Genomic DNA, 21,859 nt, shown 5'->3' with positions numbered 1-21,859 from the left:
CTAGTACAACACAAGGTTTTAGTAACAATTTCATGAAGCGTTATTGAATGTCATGAATTCAGCTACAGAATAGAAGGCGTGAGAAATTAGGTACTTCTTTAATTTGGCCCTAAATAGTTTTATGTTTTGAGTTTCATTTTTATATCGATAGGGAGGCTATTAAAAATTTTTATTGCCATATAACTCACTCCTTTTTATAACACGATAGACTTTCCGATGGAGTATGAAAGTCATTTTTTGACGTGTATTTATGCTATGAACTGTTGAATTAGTTACAAAGTTTTCACGATTACATACGAGGAAGATTATTAATGAAAAAATATACTGACAAGCCATGGACATTATTTGTAGTTTTTTAATAGTCCTACAAGATTTCCTAGATTTGGCACCTACTATTATTGTAATTACCCTTTTTTTTGTAATAGGAATATACTGTTATATCTGTGGAATTTCCCCAGAATATTATTCCAAAACTCATTACCGAGTGGAAGTGTGCAAAGTATATTCTTTTTAAGGTAATGATATTTACTATCTTTTGCATAGATCTAATAGCAAAATATGCTGAATTTAGTTTGGGGATAATTTCTTTAATATGTTTTTTTCCAATTTAATACATTATCGACTTTCAAGCCAAGAAATTTGGTTGTTGTTGTTTCTAATGGGGATCTATTGTTAATTATTGCTCTTGAAATTTGTGAGGTTGAATTTGGACATGATTTAAATTGAATTACGTTAGTTTTGTTACAATTTAATACTAATTTATTGACTGAGAATCACTCACATATTTTGAAGAGAATTTCTTCTGTTGAAGATTGGAATGTGTTGGAGTTATTGGCTGTAATTACTATTCTTGAACACGTGACACACGGTAAGCGCGTACAGTACTTTTGATTTTTTGCACCTTTTTGACACATGGAATTTGGGAGATTAGTTTCTTGGGAAAACCTTCGCAGTGATTTTGACGGTGACGCCAGTAATCGCTCCTTTACATCCTGTAATGTCTCTTCAGACAGTTTCTGGCCTCCCAGAATGCTTTGTGACAAGACTTCCCGTTGTCTCTAACTTTCTTACCAATTTCTGGATACAATAATTTGAAGGCACACGTCTCACACCAAATTTAATCTGAAATGCCCTTTTACATGCCATAAATGAACCCGTTTGCCAATATTTACTAAAGAAGAACACGCGCTCTTCGATTGTGTAGGCCCTACATTGTTAATCCTTAGGCAATCGAGCCAACACTACCGAGATGCAGTGTAGCGGAACAAAAATCAATCAAGGTCATTGGAAGAGTCCAAACCTATTACAAGGGGTTAGGTCCTGTTTTACATTGTTGAAGGTATGTGCATACAAAATTTCGAGAGAAACTTTAAATGGCAGTTTTATAGACAAAGTTTGTGGTCTCTAGCGGGGGAATCACACTGTAGATGCTACATTGCAACGTATTTACAGGTCAGAAATGGAAAGACATGAGGTCTACCCTGAGTCCTGCCTTCACGTCAAGCAAGATGAAGACTATGTTTACGCTGATAACAGAGTGTGGGGAACAGCTAGGAGATTTCCTGAAGACTTGCATCAAGGATAAGAACATGCCAGTGGAAGGCTGCAAGATAGAGAGAGGTCAGTACCAGTGGAGTATGTTACAATATGACCAGAAGTTAAACTGTGTTATATGAAATGGAGAAAGTAATAAGTTTACGGAGAAATTCAAGAAGTTGGAAGACTTTAAAACTTAGACATGCATGAGTTAATTTCACTGAATGTTTTCTTGTTATTGAATCAAAATATTATAGCTCTAACTTGGTGAAATCGACAGATTTTAACAATGATAATTTTTTGGATCAGAGTGCAGTTGAACAAATTCACGACAAATTTTAAAGCTACACTATCTACCAAAAAGTAATTTGGTACTGTTTTTTCCCCACTTTAGAACCTCGTGGTACCACCTCTTATTGCTATAACAGCAGCCACCCTGTCAGGCATGCTCTCCACCAGTTTTTGTAGGATATCCACTGGAATGCGTTGCCATTCCTCTTGCAACATGGCACTCAGTTGGACAATGGAAGTTGGCCCCATGTTTCGGCAGACAATAATGCTCACCTGTTGGACTGGCCTGCACAGAGTCCTGATCTCAATCCCATTGAGCAACTTTGGGTTCATTTGGAACGGCAATTGAGGTCTCGGGAGATGCGGCCAACTTCCATTGTCCAACTGAGTGCCATCTTGCAAGAGGAATGGCGACGCATTTCAGTGGATATCCTACACAAACTAGTGGAGAGCATGCCTGACAGGATGGCTGCTGTTATAGCAACAAGAGCGGTACCACAAGGTTCTAAAGAGGCAAAAACGGTGCCCAATTACTTGTTGGTAGATTGTGTATACCTAATTTTAATCGTACATTGTCACTTCGAGTTGTCGCATCTTGTCCTGCGAATTAATATGTACTCCTCCCTTTGTCGTGAGTTCGCTATTTGTTACATGAATGTCCAGATAATTAAATTCTCATACCTGTTCAATATTATTTCTTCCAGTTATAATTTTCATCCCACTAGTAAATTTGGAATTGTCACATTAGGTTTTATTAGTATTAATTTCCATTTTATATTTTTATAGCATCTATACTGAAGAAATGTTGCAACATTCCTAAGTATTTTTTTATATGAAGTTTAATTCTATCTTCCATTTGCTTCCTTATCTCGTGTTAATCAGCTGGGACAAAACCTTGTATTTATTTTATTGGGTTATTTTACGACGCTGTATCAACATCTATGTTATTTAAAGTCTGAATGAAATGAAGGTGATAATGCCGGTGAAATGAGTCCGGGGTCCAGCACCGAAAGTTACCCAGCACTTGCTCGTATTGGGTTGAGGGAAAACCCCGGAAAAAAACCTCAACCATGTAACTTGTCCCCACCGGGATTCGAACCCGGGCCACCTGATTTCGCGGCCAGACGCGCTGACCGTTACTCCACAGGTGTGGACTGCAAATTATACTTGCACATAAAACTGCACAACCAGATTAATAGGATAGGAACAGACAAGAAAGATATTTACATGGAAAATGTAAATGATTGATTAAATGTCAAACTTACTAGTGTTAATTATATAAGCACGTGTGGCTTACAGCTGTTTCGGTGTATACTGTACACCATCATCAGAGCCTACTAGATCTCGGCGTCATCTCGACATCGCTGCCTGTTGTAGGGGTGCGGTTGAGTGTTGAAGAGTGGAGTCAAATAGTGTGTGTGTTCTAAAATTGATCTGTGTATTGGGAAATTGATTAGGGTGTGTTTTAGTGTGTCTGTATATTTCATATTGTTCTAGTGTGTTGAGTTTTTGGTTTTTGGGTTGTATGTGTAGGATTTCCATGTCTGTATTTATGTTATTGTATGTGTGGTTAGCATTAGTTACGTGTTCGGTATATGTAGATGTATTGTGTCTTCTGGTTATTGCTTTAATGTGTTCTTTGTAGCGTGTTTGGAATGATCTGCCTGTCTGTCCAATGTAGAATTTGTCGCAACTATTACATGTGAGTTTGTACAGTATACTTACTGGCTTTTAAGGAACCCGGAGGTTCATTGCCGCCCTCACATAAGCCCGCCATTGATCCCTATCCTGAGCAAGATTAATCCAGTCTCTACCATCATATCCCACCTCCCTCAAATCCATTTTTAATATTATCTTCCCATCTACGTCTCGGCCTCCCCAAAGGTCTTTTTCCCTCAGGCCTCCCAACTAACACTCTATATGAACTTCTGGATTCGCCATACGTGCTACATGCCCTCCCCATCTCAAACGTCTGGATTTTATGTTCCTAATTATGTGAGGTGAAGAATACAATGCGTGCAGGTCTGCGTTGTGTAGCTTTCTCCATTCTCCTGTAACTTCATCCCTCTTAGATCCAAATATTTTCCTAAGAACCTTATTCTCAAACACCCTTAATCTCTGTTCCTCTCTCAAAGTGAGAGTCCAAGTTTCACAACCATACAGAACAACCGGTAATATAACTGTTTTATAAATTCTAACTTTCATATTTTTTGACAGCAGACTAGATGACAAAAGCTTTTCAACCGAATAATAACAGGCATTTCCCATACCGTCGGTTTCTTGGTAAAAGTGACCAAGTCCAAAATGCAAAATTGTTGGGAAAAGGTATTTAAAGGTTTAGTGATCCATCTAAAGATAACTGTACTTCTCTAGATGTTAGTAATAAGTTATTTTGAAGGTAAATATGCTATATTATTAGTTTTTAATATGAAATTATGTCTTAAATTTTCATAATGCTTGGAAGCCTTGGAATGTGATTTGGTCACTTTTACCAATAAACCGACGATATTTATTCTGCGTTTAATTTCCTCCCGAGTGTCATTTATATTTGTTACTGTTGCTCTAAGTTATTTGAATTTTTCCACCTCTTCGAAGGATAAATCTCCAATTTTTATAGTTCCATTTCGTACAATATTCTCGTCACGAGACATAATCATATACTTTGTCTTTTCGGGATTTACTTCCAACCCTAACGCTTTACTTGCTTCAAGTAGAATTTCCGTGTTTTCCCTAATCGTTTGTGGATTTTCTGCTAACATATTCATGTCATCCGCATATACAAGAATGTTGTGGTCGTGCCGGAGAATCAGTCCCATTCCGAGGCTTACTGTTAGGTTTCGTAACAAGCTGTTTTTTTTACGGTGATGGGTTGTTAGCCCTTCGCCCAACCCCCAAGCTGGAGGACCACCCCTTATCGGCTGTCCACGACTGCTTATTCAATATATTCGCAGCTACCCTCCTGTATACACCTGTATTTATTTGTTTGTGTTGTGTGTTGAGATGTCTTTGTAGTGTGTTTTCTATTCTGTATGCTATGTTGTATTTCTGCTTTCTGATGGAAAAAAAAAATGTATGGAAAATGTATTAAAAATATAGTTAAGCAATGTCTGTAGTCCGATAACAGAAAGTTCAGATGTGTGTGTCCAAACTTTGTAACGAAATTTTTTAAAGACAATTTGAACTTTTGCGGCTTTTCATTTTTGTAATGTATATTTCGCTTTGCTTTACAGAAGGCGACGTGCTGGTGGTTGAAATGAAAGATTTGTTCACAAGATACACAAATGATGTGATCGCAACGTCGGCTTTTGGAATTGGCTGTGATTCGCTTAAGAAACCCAAGAATGAATTTTATGAGATGGGCAGAGATGTAACTAATTTTGGAGGTCTTCGATCACTGATATTTTTTGGATTAATGCTGAGCCCAAAACTTATGAAGGTATACTAAAATTACATAACTTAATAATATATCAGTATACAGTATAACGTAAAGTAACATAACGTAGTAGTTTTTGCCATTTCCTGAGGAGACAATATGTTGAGCGAGAATATGTTTCATTTCATAACATCGTTGTAGTGCTCAAGAAATACGTATTCTACAGTGGGTCTGAAACATTGTGGTAAATAAAGAAACGATAAACAAATCTGTTCCTCCATTCACTGTTTGAGTCGCTTGAGAAACTTCTTATCCCAGCAACTAAAACTTACCCTAGTACAAACCCTAGTAATGCCGCACTTCGATTATTGTGACGTTTTGTTAAGTGACCTAAGTTCTCAACTGTCAGTCAAGTTACAGCGAGCTCAGAATATGTGCGTCAGATACGTGTGCAACATCCGACGATATGATTACATATCACCGTCCTTCGCAAGTCTTTCGTGGCTCAGACTTAAAGAACGCAGAACTTTACACTCTTTGTCTCTACTCTTTCGAATTCTGCACAACTCAACACCAAACTACCTTTCGTCTCGTTTTTCTTATCTGTACTCTAACCACGACGTAAATACCAGATCACTTATCTGTGGCACGTTAAGTATACCTCTTCATAGAACATCTTGTTATTCATCATCTTTTACAGTATCCACCTCACGTCAATGGAATTCCTTGTCACAAAGTATTAGGGGCTGCAAGACAATAAACACCTTTAAAAACAGCTTAAAATATAACCTTATTAGCATTTCACTCCAATCATACTGATTTAAACTATCACTGACTACAATGTTAATTCTTTCTTTAGACATCATCCTGATAGTGCTGTATTTTCAAAATTGCCTCATAATAATCTGTTTCTATTATCTAATATTATTTGAAATATATTAACATTCTATGTATTTTAGCTTAATTCTGCTACATAGTTTGTATTTCAGTGTTTAATTAATAGTTCATAATATTTTGTTGTTTAATTCGTAAATAACTCTTGTATACATGTAACTCTCATCTAAATCAAATTGTTGAATTCTTTGTAAGTTCATGCATATGTATATACACTTTTTGCTGGTTGAGTGGAAGAGAAAGCCTTACGTCCTTAACTCTGCCAGCTAAAATAAATCATTATTATTATCATTATTATTATTATTATTATTATTATTATTATTATTATTATTATTATTATTATTATTGTAAATACACCACACAACGAATTGTATTTCTTTAACTCGAGTGCATCTCTTTCAGTTGTTGAATCTAAAACTCATGTCAAACTATGCGGTGAATTTTTTCCGATCGCTGGTTCACGACACTATGGCAACTAGAGAAGCTAAGGATATATATAGGCCAGATATGATTCACCTACTCATGCAGGCGAAGAAGGAAACTGTGCATCCCAATGGAATCGAAGGAAAGACACCGAAACCGAGTGAGTGATCGCTATTATTTTCGTATTATTTATGCTGAAGTGTTTCCAAAGTCATATTCCACATAAAGTTTTACTTTATTTTTAACCTCGTAATTCAATTTAGTACTCCAAGAATTATACATCTCTTCAGTTTCCTTTGTCAATTCCCTATTTACTTCGTATCCTCTTCTTGGTTTCAATAATTTCAAGAGAAGAAATGTTCCGGGGCCGGGTATCGAACCCGGGACCTTTGACTGAGCGCGCCAACGCTCTACAGACTGAGCTACCCAGGAACTATACCAGACACCGACTCAATTTTCCACTTGATATCCACATACCTCAAGTGGACTGACAAGACGTCAAAGACCCAACATTGAGTGCACACAAACTCTGTGTGACTTGATTTGTGTTTCTGTTCAGTGACGTATATTATGAAAATCTGGCTTATTAATTTGTTCTTATTCATCAGCTCTACTATCACCAATCATCCTCAGCATCACAGCCAATACCAAGTATTTTTCCTCTTCTTTCTTCTACTTGTTCCTCACCTTCTCCTCAACCTGCTGTCTTTTTCGGATTTCATCATCCATAACTAAACAATTATTTCACATCCACCACTATCCACGTACCTGACGTCTAAACGAAGCAACAGACTATTAACGAATTAATCTCTACCCGCATATCATCAGCTAAGTACCACGTCTTATCATAAAAATTTACTCATTATACCTTACCACAAGACATCTTTGTATTCTTCATCCTATACAGTTTCAGTTCCGAGGATTCGTAACAAGCTGTTTTTTTACGGTGATCATCAATGTGGTTTTAGGCGTAATAGATCAACTATTGATCAGATATTTTGTATTCGACGGATATTGGAGAAAAAAATGGGAGTATAAGAGTACAGTGCATCAGTTATTCATAGATTTCAAAAAGGCATATGACTCGGTTAAGAGAGAAGTTTTATATGATATTCTTATTGAATTTGGTATTCCCAAGAAACTAGTTCGATTAATTAAAATGTGTCTCAGTGAAACGTACAGCTGAGTTCGTATAGGTCAGTTTCTATCTCATGCTTTTTCAATTCACTGCGGGCTAAACCAAAGGAGATGCACTATCACATTTACTTTTTAACTTAGCTCTAGACTTCTAGAGTATGCCATTAGGAAAGTCCAGGATAACAGAGAGGGTTTGCAATTGAACGGGTTACATCAGCTGCTTGTCTATGCGGATGACGTGAATATGTTAGGAGAAAATCCACAAACGATTAGGGAAAACACGGAAATTTTACTTGAAGCAAGTAAAGAGATAGGTTTGGAAGTAAATCCCGAAAAGACAAAGTATATGATTATGTCTCGTGACGAGAATATTGTACGAAATGGAAATATAAAAATTGGAAATTTATCTTTTGAAGAGGTGGAGAAGTTCAAATATCTTGGAGCAACAGTAACAAATATAAATGATACTCGGGAGGAAATTAAACACAGAATAAATATGGGAAATGCCTGTTATTATTCGGTTGAAAACTTATATCATCCAGTCTGCTGTCAAAAATCTGAAAGTTAGAATTTATAAAACAGTTATATTACCGGTTGTTCTTTATGATTGTGAAACGTGGACTCTCACTTAGAGAGAGGAACATAGGTTAAGGGTGTTTGAGAATAAGGTGCTTAGGAAAATATTTGGGGCTAAAAGGGATGAAGTTACAGGAGAATGGAGAAAGTTGCACAACACAGAACTGCACACATTGTATTCTTCACCTAACATAATTAGGAACATTAAATCCAGACGTATGAGATGGGTAGGGCATGTAGCATGTATGGGCGAATCCAGAAATGCATGTAGAGTGTTAGTTGGGAGGCCGGAGGGAAAAAGACCTTTAGGGAGACCGAGACGTAGATGGGAAAATAATAATAAAATGGGTTTAAGGGAGGTGGGATATGATGATAGAGAATGGAAGTAAGTAAGTAAGTAAGTAAGTAAGTATACAGTTTCAGTTCCTAGAAATTGGAAAAGGGTTGTTGGATAATAACTTGATTTAGATCAAAATTAAATAAATTACTTAACAGATTAATTACTGATTAATATTTGTTACTTATAACGAAACTAACATCTGTCCATTCTTATTATTACCATTAATTTCTCTAAATAGAATACAAAACCTCTAACGACAAAATTTAATTACACTAATATTCTCATTATATCACTATATTTTAGATTTATATTTTTCTCCTTATAACAAAGTTCTAGTAAACTTATATTAAATTAATTCTCATCATTTTACTGTCTCAACTTAATTATAATTGACTGCATTAAATTAGCTCATAAATTAAGTTATTACTTTATCTTATAGGTTTACCTAAATTTAAATAAACATATACTATAGTCCCGTCGCTCTAATTTCCGGCAGCCAATCGCGTTGCAGGTCGGCTACATTTAAACGTGTGCGTCTTGTGATCCGCTTATGAAGACGTTATTCATTTCTTAAGGCTCGATAAATACTTATCATAATCGCCCGCCATTTTCGCTCTTTCGTTTGCGTTCGCAGAAAGCACACAAGGACGTTATTTGCCGCTCAATTATTTGCTGAATTACATTGCGTTTGATTTATTATCATAGGAGCTACGACATGATAATGTTTAACGGTGTGGCAAATAGATTCCTCGTCTGGTAGCTCGGCAACGAAAGAACAAAAATGGCGAACGATACTACCTACCTAGACTTTATAGAGCCTTCACTTCCTAAGACGTAAGCAAAGAGGAGGAGTCACGCCGGGAATAACAGCGTCGCGACTATAGTCTTTAAAACTTAACTGAAGAAAATTGCTGGCGAATCTTTTAAGTGTAGTGTAAATATTCGTAATTTAAATATGTATTATATTGATTAAGGCTGATTGAGTGGAGGAGAAGGCTTTATGGCTTTACTCAGCCAGCGAAAATAAAACATTCTATTATTATTATTATTATTATTATTATTACTACTATTATTATTACTTTTCTACTTTTTTTAAATACCTTAACACCACCTGTTCCTGTTTTTTTTTACTAATAATGAGAACGTGTTTCAGTCAGAAATAATTCCGCAGTTATGGCTTTTTATCGTACAAAGGAGTATTGAAGAATGTAAGTTAATAGTACATTGTGAACAAATGGTTGAACGATAACTTAGAAAGATTAGTTGAAACGTTAGTGTACAAGTTATCTATGCTGGCATTATTAATTTGTAGGCAGAGCATTCTGAAATATTATAATTAAATAAGTCAGGTCCCCATAAGTTTGTACCTAACATTCTGAAATGCATCATGTAAGACCATCATGGTTTCCCAAAACCAGAGATGCTTATGTATTGGCTTTTTTCTTGACCAATTACAGAATGGGATGCTGATGACCTAACTGCCCAAGCTGTAAATTTCTTCTTCGCGGGTTTTGACGCAGTTTCCACGCTGCTTTGCTTTGCATCACATCTGCTGGCTACACATCCAGACGTACAAAGTCGACTCCAGAAAGAGATAGACGAGACGCTTGAGAAAGACGGAGGGAAGCTGACGTATGAGGCAGTCCACGGCATGAAGTACCTGGACATGGTGGTATCAGGTATGTGCAAGAACGATGTTGGAAAATTACTGTCGAAAGTTTTAATTGCGCAACATCTATCTTGGTCAGTTCAGAAAAATGTTTTATATAAACGTTTTTTTATTTCGAAAAGGAAGTAAAAACGAGCAAAATTGTATTAAACTTTTTTATTTGAAATATCTCAAAGAATAACCCCTGAAATAAATGGCTTTACTTACGATTCACTCTCTATAACAATACATGTCGATGTCAGAAGGGTGTATCAACAAAACTCCAAGTCTACATTACACATAAATATGGAACAACTTTCTTTATCCTTGTCTACATAATAAGGTACAGACACGGAATTAAAATTTAGAGCGAGCCTTGATGGGAGTCCACTTGTATGTAAACGGCATTTCATAAAAGTTGAGAGGATGCGAAGGCATTTCTTTCCCCTTCTACTTGCACCTAGTTCGTCAGCGACAGAGATGGTAGCTGTTACCTCTTATACCTGCACCCCCCCAAGCTCGACACACGAGAAAATAAAATCTATAGTAATAATCAGGGAACGGATTTATATGGACTAAAAATATATTAAATATGTAAATATATATGTAGTTATTTTTACCAAAATATGGAATTAAATATGGATTTTTACCAAAATATGGAATTAAATATGGACTTAAAATTATAAAAAAATGACTATGTACGTTAAATATTGGTACATTTTAATCAAACTAAACAAAAAATATAATGGACGTACCTTATCTTCCAATGTAGTTTCAACAAAACACAATTTTTATTGTCTGTTACCATAACAATAGGTTACAAACATTTCTTTCAAGTGCTGAAAAGTGAATCTTCTTCTATTGTCTCTGAGGATAGATTTATACTGACTAAAAGAGCGTTCGACGTCACAAGAAGTAACTGGTACATAATTCAATTTCACAATGTCTGCTGGGGATAAGTCCAAGTTAATCTTCACTGTTGATTCACCACTCATCACAGCAACAACCTTTTGTAGTTCTTCATATCCAGGGTTTTTTGAAAGTACAGTGTCCACCTTAGCTCTTACTGCATCTGCAACTTTACCTCTACCACGATTCAGTTGTTCCACAGTACTATTTATAATTTCAAAACTTTCAGATAGTGAAAGGTGCCTATTTTGGAGACTTTTGAGCGTTTTTATGATGCATGAAAATGTATGCTGAATGTGAGCTAAGTCATTCTTCACACTTATGTCACAGGTAACTGTTTTCGCAGTATCAATTGAGACTGCATCTTCAGAGTCCAATGCAAGGAGAACATTGTTAATAGAGTCTATATGTTCGGCATAATATTCAACTGCTTCTAGCCATGTACCCCATCTAGTTAAAATTGGCTTTGGTGGCAATGGAATTTCAGGGTACATTTCTTTCAACACGTTAACTCTACTGGGAGCTTTGAGAAATACTTTTTTCACTGATGAAATCAACAAATCTACTTTAGGGAAATTGTCTCTGACCACTTCTGCCACACGATGAAATGCATGCGCCACACAAGTAAAATGAGTCAATTTAGGATATACAACAGATAATGCTTGTCCAGCTTTGACCATATAAGGGGCAGCATCGCTAATAAAGAATAACACATTATCGTACATAATACCCTTTGGCCACAGGATACCCATAGCTTCGTTGAACAGTTTAACTATAGTTTTGTTATTGCACTTTTCTAGAACATCACAATGTAAAAGAATTCGTTCAGAATATTGTTCACTTAACAAACCGATAACTACATTACCAACAAGTCTACCTTCTTTGTCGGGAGTCTCATCAATGGAAACCCAAATTGAACTATCTTTAATTTCATCTCTTATCTTCTGTATTGTCTCATCGTAGATGGATGGAGCATACGTCTTCCTAAGTGTTGACTCATCCGGGATTGTATGTTGAGTATATTTTTCAAGGAATTCCCTGAAGACCTTATTCTTTAGTTTGTAGAGAGGAATATCAGCAGAGATGAGAGAACGGCACAGGTCGATGTTAAACTCAGATCTTACATTCGATGTTGTTGGTTGTGTTAAAAACAATTGTCTCTGCTTGGAATTTAGTTGTTTGTTGGCCTGATGTTTACTAGTTGTAATGTGTTGTTGCACCAGGAACTTTTGTGTAGATGATACTGCACACTGACACAAATTACAAAATAATATTTTATTGTCAGTTGATAAACCATCTTCTTTAAATTCTGAAATGTAACTTGTTAGTTTTGATTTTAAATTGACTGAATGACGTACTTTTGGCATATTTACCGTCTTTATAGTATGATTTACAAAACTGAACCTATGTGTACTCTGACTGGCATTTAACTGTTGAGCTGCACAACTGAAGTCTGTTAAAAATTTTAAATTAAATTAATACAGTTTTGTAACTTACTTTCCCATTGTTGATAGGACTGCTAATTTTCAAATAACTCTGATGTTAAAGGGATTACTGAACATGTGTTTAAATCTCTATTGTTGAAATGTATTTTTAAAAGTTAATGGAATTTTGTTTTGTTTTATTGTTAAACCTAATATAATATGGACTGTTTTATATGAAATATGGAAAATATATGGAAATTAACGAAAATATGTACTAAACTCTAAAATATGGAAAAATATGGAAAATAAAAGTAGGATTTTTCAACCCTACACATTGTGAAACATAAAGATAATGCAAAATATAAATTATATTAGCTTTATAAGTAAATATGTATTTACATATAAATCCTTTCCCTGGTAATAATAAATCTGTAGCCGAAATTTTTCTGGTAATTTTCGATTTTCCAAAAATAATTGGTCCTAACATATACAATTAACCACCCTGAAACCGAAAATCGTTTTTTTTTTATTTTTGTTTGTATGTCTATCTGTCTGTCTGTCTGTATGTTTGTTACCTTTTCACGCGATAATGGCTGAACGGATTTCGATGAAAATTGGAATATAAATTAAGTTCGTTGTAACTTAGATTTTAGGCTATATGACATTCAAAATACGTTATTTAAAAGGGGGGTTATAAGGGGGTCTGAATTAAATAAATCGAAATATCTCGCTTATTATTGATTTTTGTGAAAAATGTTACATAGCAAAAGTTTCTTTGAAAATAATTTCCGATAAGTTTTATTCTTTGAAAGATTTTGATAGGACTGATATTTAATGAGATAAATGAGTTTTAAAATTAAGATAACTGCCATCTAAGGCCGTGTAATGAATTAAAAAACAAATGACTTCGTCTATAAGGGGCCTTGGACAGCAACAATCGAAAGCTATGAAAGATAGCCTACAGATAATGTTTCTGTGTTTGTATGAATTAATATCAGAATTTAAATTAACCGATTTGTATAATTAATTATTAATTCACCATTGGAAAGTGTAGTTTCTCTAGATGGACATAATGCTATAATGTTATTACAGTAACTTCTTAGTGAATCGAGGACAGGTAAGATTAAAATAGCTTCTTATGCACAGAAAGCTTGATAGACTATTCTGTACATTCGTTTCCTGTATTTCCTAAAATAATTTTTATGACCAAATGAGTGGTCTCTGGATCAAAATGATCGCATTTTAATTATGCAAATACAATTTAAATTAAGTAACATAATAAACGATTTATCCTTATATCGAACACGAATGTTCCCTGGATCAAATGTCCTATTTTAGTTATGTAATTATTTTATATTTATTTCTAACGGGTGCACTAGATGTCGCTAGTGTCGAGAACAATAGATCACTTAGTTCGTCAGAGACTATCCAGAATGCATCACAGGTGGTGATATCTACACTGCACTCGTAATTAATTATGATGAAGTATTGTTGAGCTGGCATTAGGTAAGAGTAGTATCTGAAGAAAATCCCTGGGCTACGAGCTTGTTCAGCACAAGTTATAAATCCAGAGTCTATCATCCGGAATTTGAACTTGGGGCTTATAAATCCAAACACGAGAGCCGTCATGGCGGTTATAAAAATTACAAAAAAGAACGCAGAACTGAGGAAAAAAAGTAAATAAATGACTGTTGTAGTAAACACTTTATATTGTTTTTGTTTGCAGAAACCCTACGCCTGTATCCACCAGCAGTGGCAACAGACAGGAAATGCATCAAGACTTACACCATAAAATGTGATCCATCCTGCACTCTGAAGCCAGGTCAAGGTATATGGATACCCGTGTACGGTCTCCATCACGACCCGAAATATTTCCCCAACCCTGAGAAGTTCGATCCAGAGAGATTCAGTGACGAGAATAAAGACAGTATCAAACAAGGCACATATTTGCCTTTTGGCTCGGGACCAAGGAACTGCATCGGTAAGTAATTCGTTACTGATGACTTTGATAGCAGTCAAATATAGTTTGTGTATAATTTCATAACAGTTATATTACCGGTTGTTCTTTTTGGTTGTGAAACTTGGACTCTCACTTTGAGAGAGGAACATAGGTTAAGGGTGTTTGAGAATAAGGTGCTTAGGAAAATATTTGGGGCTAAGAGGGATGAAGTTACAGGAGAATGGAGAAAGTTACACAACATAGAACTGCACGCATTGCATTCTTCACCTGACATAATTAGGAACATTAAATCCAGACGTTTGAGATGGGCAGGGCATGTAGCACGTATGGGCGAATCCAGAAATTCATATTGAATGTTAGTTGGGAGGCCGGAGGGAAAAAGACCTCTATGATGATAGAGAATGGATTAATCTTGCTCAGGATAGGGACCAATGGCGGGCTTATGTGAGGGCGGCAATGAACCTCCGGGTTCCTTAAAAGCCAGTAAAAAAATGAAAGAAAAGTTTTAATTAAGGATGATGAAATAAACACGAATCATTTTGAAAGGTACAATTATTGAAGATACAATGTTGACAAAGAAAGAAACAAATGCTAGGGAGGTAATAAAAATTGTAGGATAAACAACCATGATTGGTTGAGACACGTCTTTTCGTACCGTTTTATTGGTAAAAAGTAGTATAACGTAGTAAAATGTAATAGTCACTATAATGCATTGTAAACACTGTATGAGGTCTAGTTTTGAATCACGGATAGAACATCAACTGCAGCACAAAGAAGATGCAAGTGTTCCCTGATAGTACCTGTGACACGCGCCAAATATAACGTCACGTCAATATAGTACATGGACAACTAACCTTATCTCCGAAAGTCCTGGAGCAGAATATGGTCCATAATAATAAGAAAGGAAAAATAAATTCAGCTAATAGAATATGACGCTTATAATATAGACTATGTACAGGGACATCATTTTATTTTTACTAACATTTTTAACATTAATCTGGCTATACCTTTGGATCAATGGTTGATACCCCCTTCCACGACTGGAGTTCGATCATACTGGCGTAATATACAAACAAATCACTCTACTAGGAATAGGAGGGAAGAAAAGTAGTTCATCCGTTTACGTAAGCTAGGAAATATCACGCTTTTTAGTTTGATCATTTTCATTAGGTTTTTTGTTTAATCAAAATACAGTACAGTATTAACAATAAGTTTTTTTTTTACTCACGAACTGAGCTGTCCATGCGGACGTATTCATTATGCAGTGTATATTATACTGTCTACAGCACATTAGCGTACAATATAGAGAATGAAGTTAAATTGAAAAAAAAAATTATAATATGGATATTTAAACACATTTTCAAAATGGTGGCCGTTCATTTAGATACAGGCTTCAGTTCGAATGTGTGTAATTCCAATTACCAGTTTCGTCCTTCGTACTAGTAACTCATGTTCAAATAATTCTATATCTACTCTCAGAGTTGTAAATTCAATCTTCACTTCTGCCCGATCCGAAAAGATAAAATTACTCAGACATGCTAACTACTGTCCGTCCAAGTGGTTATGTCGCAGGGTCGTAGAAAGGGGGAAATCACGTGATAGTTAATTACTTAACGAGGCCCTTTTATTTAAGTTTTTTTTAAACAGTTGTATGGGTATAATATTACGTAGACGTCCAATTCCTAACAGAAATTAATATTCTCAGAAAAGAGCTAAGACAGCCCAGCCACTAGCCTTTGCAGAGAGGCGAATAGAAGCAGGTGGGGAAAACCGGAATGCGACGTAGGCAAATGGACGACAGTATCTGTGCGAAAATGATGCAATATTGATAACTCTATCGTCACTGAAAAACGCGAACATATTTTTGGAACGTACTGTTTACTATGACCGTAAGGCTACTATGACTGTATAGTACATCCGCTCAAATGAGAGCCACTTGGAATGTGCGATTGGACACACTTACCGCAGGGAGCAAGTAGGCACGCGACTCCGAGCAGGTTCCATGTAAACAACGCTGCGTTGCCATATCTCCCTTCTGCAGACTGGAATGAACCTTCGTGTGCGTCTTGTAAATACAGAACTAAAACACGAACACCTCCTATTCAAAGTCTGTTGAGTTCACTATTTAAATCAATTACACAAGATTCCAGCTAGCTTCTAAGTAGCGATAATCATTTTCTTTTGTCTTTACATGTTGGATATACTTTACTCAATGCTTTTTATTGTTAATGTCGTCCATCACAGTTACTATTAAATCGCGTACTTCTTGAACAGTTTTATTTTCCAATGCATTTTCTGACCGGACATTTCAATTCAGTTCCGATTAAACGAATTGTATGGCAGTGGTAGGGGGGCAGTCGTAGTACAACATGGCCGTATTTTGATGATAGTTCGTCAATTACATACATCTTTTTTCTGTAATGGCTACGTTTAATCTCTTGTAGCAGACGTAACTTTGTTGTTGGGAGTGGCGTGGGCAAAGGGAAGTTATTTTCACGTTTTAATGACAACTATTGTTGATCTAGTGGTAGGTACAGGATTTACAATAAGGGAATGGTATGGGGCATTATCCATAATGATGACAGACGGTTCTTCCAGTCGTTTTAGCAAACATTCCTCAAACCATTCTTCGAAGATTTTAGAATTCATAGTCCCACGGTAATCAGCCGAGGCATCACACATACTTTGGTGGGTAACGAATAATGCTCCTGGAATGAAACCATTTCTTCCCCCCCGCATGTAAATTTGCTATTCGTTGTCCTTTACCGGAAGAAAAATTGTCGTCACAATAACTTGAACCATCTCACCAACGACACTTTACTCCGTCATGGGTATGATACCATGTTTCGTCTAAGTATACCTCTTCATAACCCAGTTGTCGATAATACTCTATATTCAGTAAATACGAGGAACGCCACATCCGTATTCGTAATGATTCCATTGCTGCTGGTTGAGATCCATGAATTTTATATTTAAACCCCATTGAATGTAATGGTTCCAGTAAAGTATTTCTTTGATACGGAAACTCATACTGGGTAGCTTGTGTTTTATTACGCATTGCATTGAGAAGTTTAACGTTGGAGCTATTTTATTTTTTATTTATATTAGGCCTATATGGAACACAAAAGCCACAATATACATTTACTATCCTCTGCCTCGATCTGAGCTAACTGTATTATACTTCCGGGCTCGTCTGAAACCAAATACCAAGTTATATGAACTTGTTCTCGGAGCACCGACTTAGATCTGTCAACAGCGCTGGCGTACCAACAACTAGCCACGTGCTTCAAGACTGAAACACCTGACGCCTCCCGCTCAAGGTAGGTGCAAGTGGCTCTCATTTGAGCGGACGTACTATATATGCGGTCTTGGATCTGTGTGGAGGACGGTTGAACTTCATTAGTAGAAGGGGTGGGAGTGAAGTACATTCAAAAACTCAGGTACAATAAAAATTGAAGTAAAAATAAAATGATGTCCCTGTACAATATTACATGTAATATTATATATTTGGCCTATTATAACATTACATTATAATTTAATTCCAGGGAATCGGTTTACACTAATGGAAGCCAAGATTGCACTTGTTCATCTGCTGACGCGATTCAACCTCAAAGTCGTGTCCAAGACTCCAATTCCAATACAGATCACAAGGCGAGGCTTCAACATGACTGTGGACGGTGGATTCTGGCTGGGAATCGAACAGAGAGCTACATAGTGTGGAAAGTTCTAAACTAGTTGTAACTTATGCGAGTCTAATACAATGAAGATTCAGTTAATCTGTAAATGAAACGAACTGTATAACGTGACAAAAAATGTATATTCAAATTTTAAATTATAATCAATTATTCTAGCTTCAAAATATAATTTCTCTGTAGAACTCTAAGATTTAAGTGTTACCATGAGATGTAGTGGGATTTCACTGGTTAAACTACGAATCAATAAAAGTTTTCTTTATTATCAAATTAGTTTACATATGGTAAACAACAATTTGTAGAGTAAAATATGGTTGTTCGTTTCTTTCTTTCTCTATTTGTATGTTTCTTGGTATCTTTTTCCTCTTTTTTTTTTTTTTTTTCAATTTTTAACTATAAAATTACATTTTCCTTACGCATTTATCACAACATTCGTTATAAATCACGTCATTCTTGTACAGTAGTGGCAAAAAAAAAAAAACCCCGGACCGACCCTTGTAGCTGATTTCAGAACCTTGTTCACTCAGAGCACGATAGATTGGTAACTAAGACTTTCGTGGTTCGAATCCTGCCTGGAAAGGAAACTTTTTTTGTTCCTTATTCAAATTTATTCCCAATACTTTTCGATTGCAGCGATATTTTACTACTTAATTAACTTATTATTCCCAGAACATGAATTTTACCAGCAATCGAAAAATATTGGAAATAAAGTCGAATAAGGAACAAAAAAAGTTTCCTTCCCAGGCAGGATTCGAACCACGAAAGTCTTAGTTACCAGTCTATCCTGCTGTGGATTGGACAAGGCTCTGAAATTAGCTAGAAGGGTCGGTCCGGTTTTTTTTTTTTGCCACTACTGTACACTCTTTAAGACTGCACATTAGAATGCAAAATTGAACTGTAAAGAATCAAGTTGCGAGAAGTCGTATGATCTGTAACATTTGTTGTGATAAGCGTGTAAGAATAATGTAATTTTTAGTTAAAAACTGGAAAAAAATATTCTGTACAAAGCAACTAGGAAATTAACACTTTTCAGCTTCAGAACACTAGCCAATTAAAGAAATTGTACTCCTGAATAGTTCATTCTCTATTTGTTACAATCTTTCATTCTTAAAACTAAAGAAGAAGAGTATTTTTTAACAAGTTCAAATTTAGTGTAACTCTGAAAATATTGAGATTAGGACAAATGTTTATATGACAGTTTTTGCTAAGAATATCTTCGGAAATAAGTTCCGTAAATGGCGGTAACTCCTTGTGAATCACCCTGTATGCATTTTGCGGACCAATAGGCCTACTGAGAAAGACGAGGATGATAAAATTATTACAGTAATAAAGTATAGCCTATACCAAAATATGGGTGCAAAGTATAGGTCTATGAACAATACCAGCCGCCACAGTTACTAGTACAACAGCTCTGTTTACGTTCACGCGCACGGCTCTACCTTACGTTGAGTCAATGCAAGAGATATAAAGCCGTCAGGAGACTAGTAACCACCCCCTTGGTATTCGTTCGCGGCTTGGGAGCACGAGTTTGACAAGCATGGACTACATGTTCACAAGACACAGAAAAAATCCGCAAAGAGTTGCCATTGTTTAAAATGAGTTGGAGCGGATTACAAGTGGAGCCAATAAGAAAATTACAAAAGAAAACAGCTGAAGTTTAAGAAGTGGACAGGAACGTTGAGAGATTGAAAGGAGGTCACTATCCTACCAAAAAGAAACGAAAGTACGTTGACATACACAGACGAATATTACGTATAGTTGAAAAATATCCGCAATACAAGGCAGAAGGCACCATCATCCAGTACCTAAGAGCTACAGGCCACAACCAGGCAGGACATTTTTAAACCAATTTAAGGGGAGGCAGAGGTGAATATTTCAAAATCCACAAAACGCTAAACTGGAGAATTTCCACGGTATCTTTGAACCGTGCCGTTACGTTTAGCACCAAATTTAAGTAAATACACAATCTCGCCAACATAAGAACACGACGTTGGTGTGTGGCGTCGTTGGAGGGAGAAATTTGTTTCTTTTCTCTCTCTACCTCCTTCGTTCTGAACATTACAGATAGATAGCACAACTGTTAGCTACAAGATATATTTGCGCAAATATATTGAAGTAGATTACGTGACCTATTACGTGACTTAGATGAGAGTCTCGAGACAAAACAGTTTTGCTATATTTCTTTTTTTTATTAAATGTTTAGCACAGGAACACCATTTCGTAATTTTATTTAAGAAACAAGCCAAACAAATTATCTTTGCATCAAAAACGGATGCTCCCTGGACCAAATTATCGTATTTTATAATTGTTTGAATGCAACAGAAGCCAGAAGTCTTGCACTTGACTAATGCAGTGAATTATTTAAGAATATAGTCGCGAATTTTACTACCACCATTTCGATTGTGTTTTGTTTGGCATGGCTCGGTACGGCCTGGTGACTAGTGGCCAGCGAGCAACGTCGACTATCGACATTGCTCTGCCGTGGGTATTATCCAGTTGTTACCCAAAAAATTTATCCGATTTTTTTTAATTGATCATGGATACTAAGTATGTTATTAGTAATGGACATACCAAGTTTCTACTTTCTAAGTACAATAGTTCTGTAAATATTAATAATTTTATAAAACTTTATATCGTTTGGTATAAAATGCTCCATGCACCATATTGTAAGAAATTTTCAATATTTCTTTTTATTTATAAGTTCAGAGAAGGTATATAAATAATGATAAGTATTAGTTTATTATGGGAATAATATAGTAATACAGTTATCTTGGTTTTAATTTCATACTTTTAAGGGCACAAAATCAAAAACTAACATCGGAATATCAAAATAAAGGTAATAAAAATGAAAAAAAAATTCATTTCTTCTTCAGTTTTGTTCGAAAATTTCACCTCTGCCTCCCCTTAAATTTATAGATTTTGAAACCAATTTAAATTCACATAATGAAATGTTGTTCAGGCAATCATGATTTCCCTGTGACCAATTTTCTGTGACGAATTGTTCGAAACCGATGTAATATTTCCTAATTATCAAGTTTTACATGAAGTATTGCGCGTTTAATATCATGTCCTGATTGTTTACCCTGATGAATTGTAGATTTAGAGGGACTCAAGAACTCCCTATAATTTTCGCGAAGAAAATAAAAGTACAAAAGTCATATTCTTCCAGTTATGTTAGTTACATAGACGTTATAACGTGTGTTTTAACACAATGAATATCATATTATAGTACATTATGCAAAGAGCCTATAATGGTAGTAATTAAGACGCGAGTATGTTTGTTAATGAAACGAGCGCAAGCGAGTTTCATAATTTCATACGAGTGTCTTAATTACCATTATAGGCAAGTTTCATACGACTTTTTATGCTCGACCATATTTCTAACTCGAAATTATTCATAAGTATTCATGTTATGGTTATGTAATTGAGGAGCGGAATTGACCTTCTAAATTGTGAGATGTGCGCAGACGCGAAAGTATTGATTTTTCCGAGGAACGAATGTCATTGACCTTGATATAATCTAGAGAATAACATGAATATTAGTCTTGATATAACCTGGAAATTGATTTAGAATTGAAAAACATGACAAATTGAATTTATTTGAATATTATTTACAATTAACGCTAATTATTATAGTAACAGAACATAACCTTCTG

The 21,859-nt window shown here is 35.6% G+C and overlaps 1 protein-coding gene across 2 annotated transcripts in view; it reads left to right on the top strand.

The window, feature by feature from the left end:
- The window catches only part of LOC138695833 (cytochrome P450 9e2-like), a 33,398-nt gene extending 14,925 nt beyond the window's left edge, over nt 1–18,473 (top strand). For both annotated transcript variants that reach the window (XM_069820102.1, XM_069820103.1), the window contains exons 3-8: nt 1,453–1,620; nt 5,058–5,263; nt 6,497–6,677; nt 10,028–10,249; nt 14,278–14,532; nt 18,057–18,473. In XM_069820102.1, coding sequence (XP_069676203.1) covers nt 1,453–1,620; nt 5,058–5,263; nt 6,497–6,677; nt 10,028–10,249; nt 14,278–14,532; nt 18,057–18,226 — 1,202 coding nt within the window. In that variant the 3' untranslated portion in view covers nt 18,227–18,473. The remainder of the gene's footprint in view (nt 1–1,452; nt 1,621–5,057; nt 5,264–6,496; nt 6,678–10,027; nt 10,250–14,277; nt 14,533–18,056) is intronic.
- The last annotated feature ends 3,386 nt before the right edge of the window (nt 18,474–21,859 follow it).

Source organism: Periplaneta americana, chromosome 3 (genome assembly GCF_040183065.1).
Source record: "Periplaneta americana isolate PAMFEO1 chromosome 3, P.americana_PAMFEO1_priV1, whole genome shotgun sequence".
Taxonomy (NCBI): domain Eukaryota; kingdom Metazoa; phylum Arthropoda; class Insecta; order Blattodea; family Blattidae; genus Periplaneta; species Periplaneta americana.
Note: the sequence above shows the minus strand (reverse complement) of the source record. Positions and strands in the feature narration are given on the sequence as shown.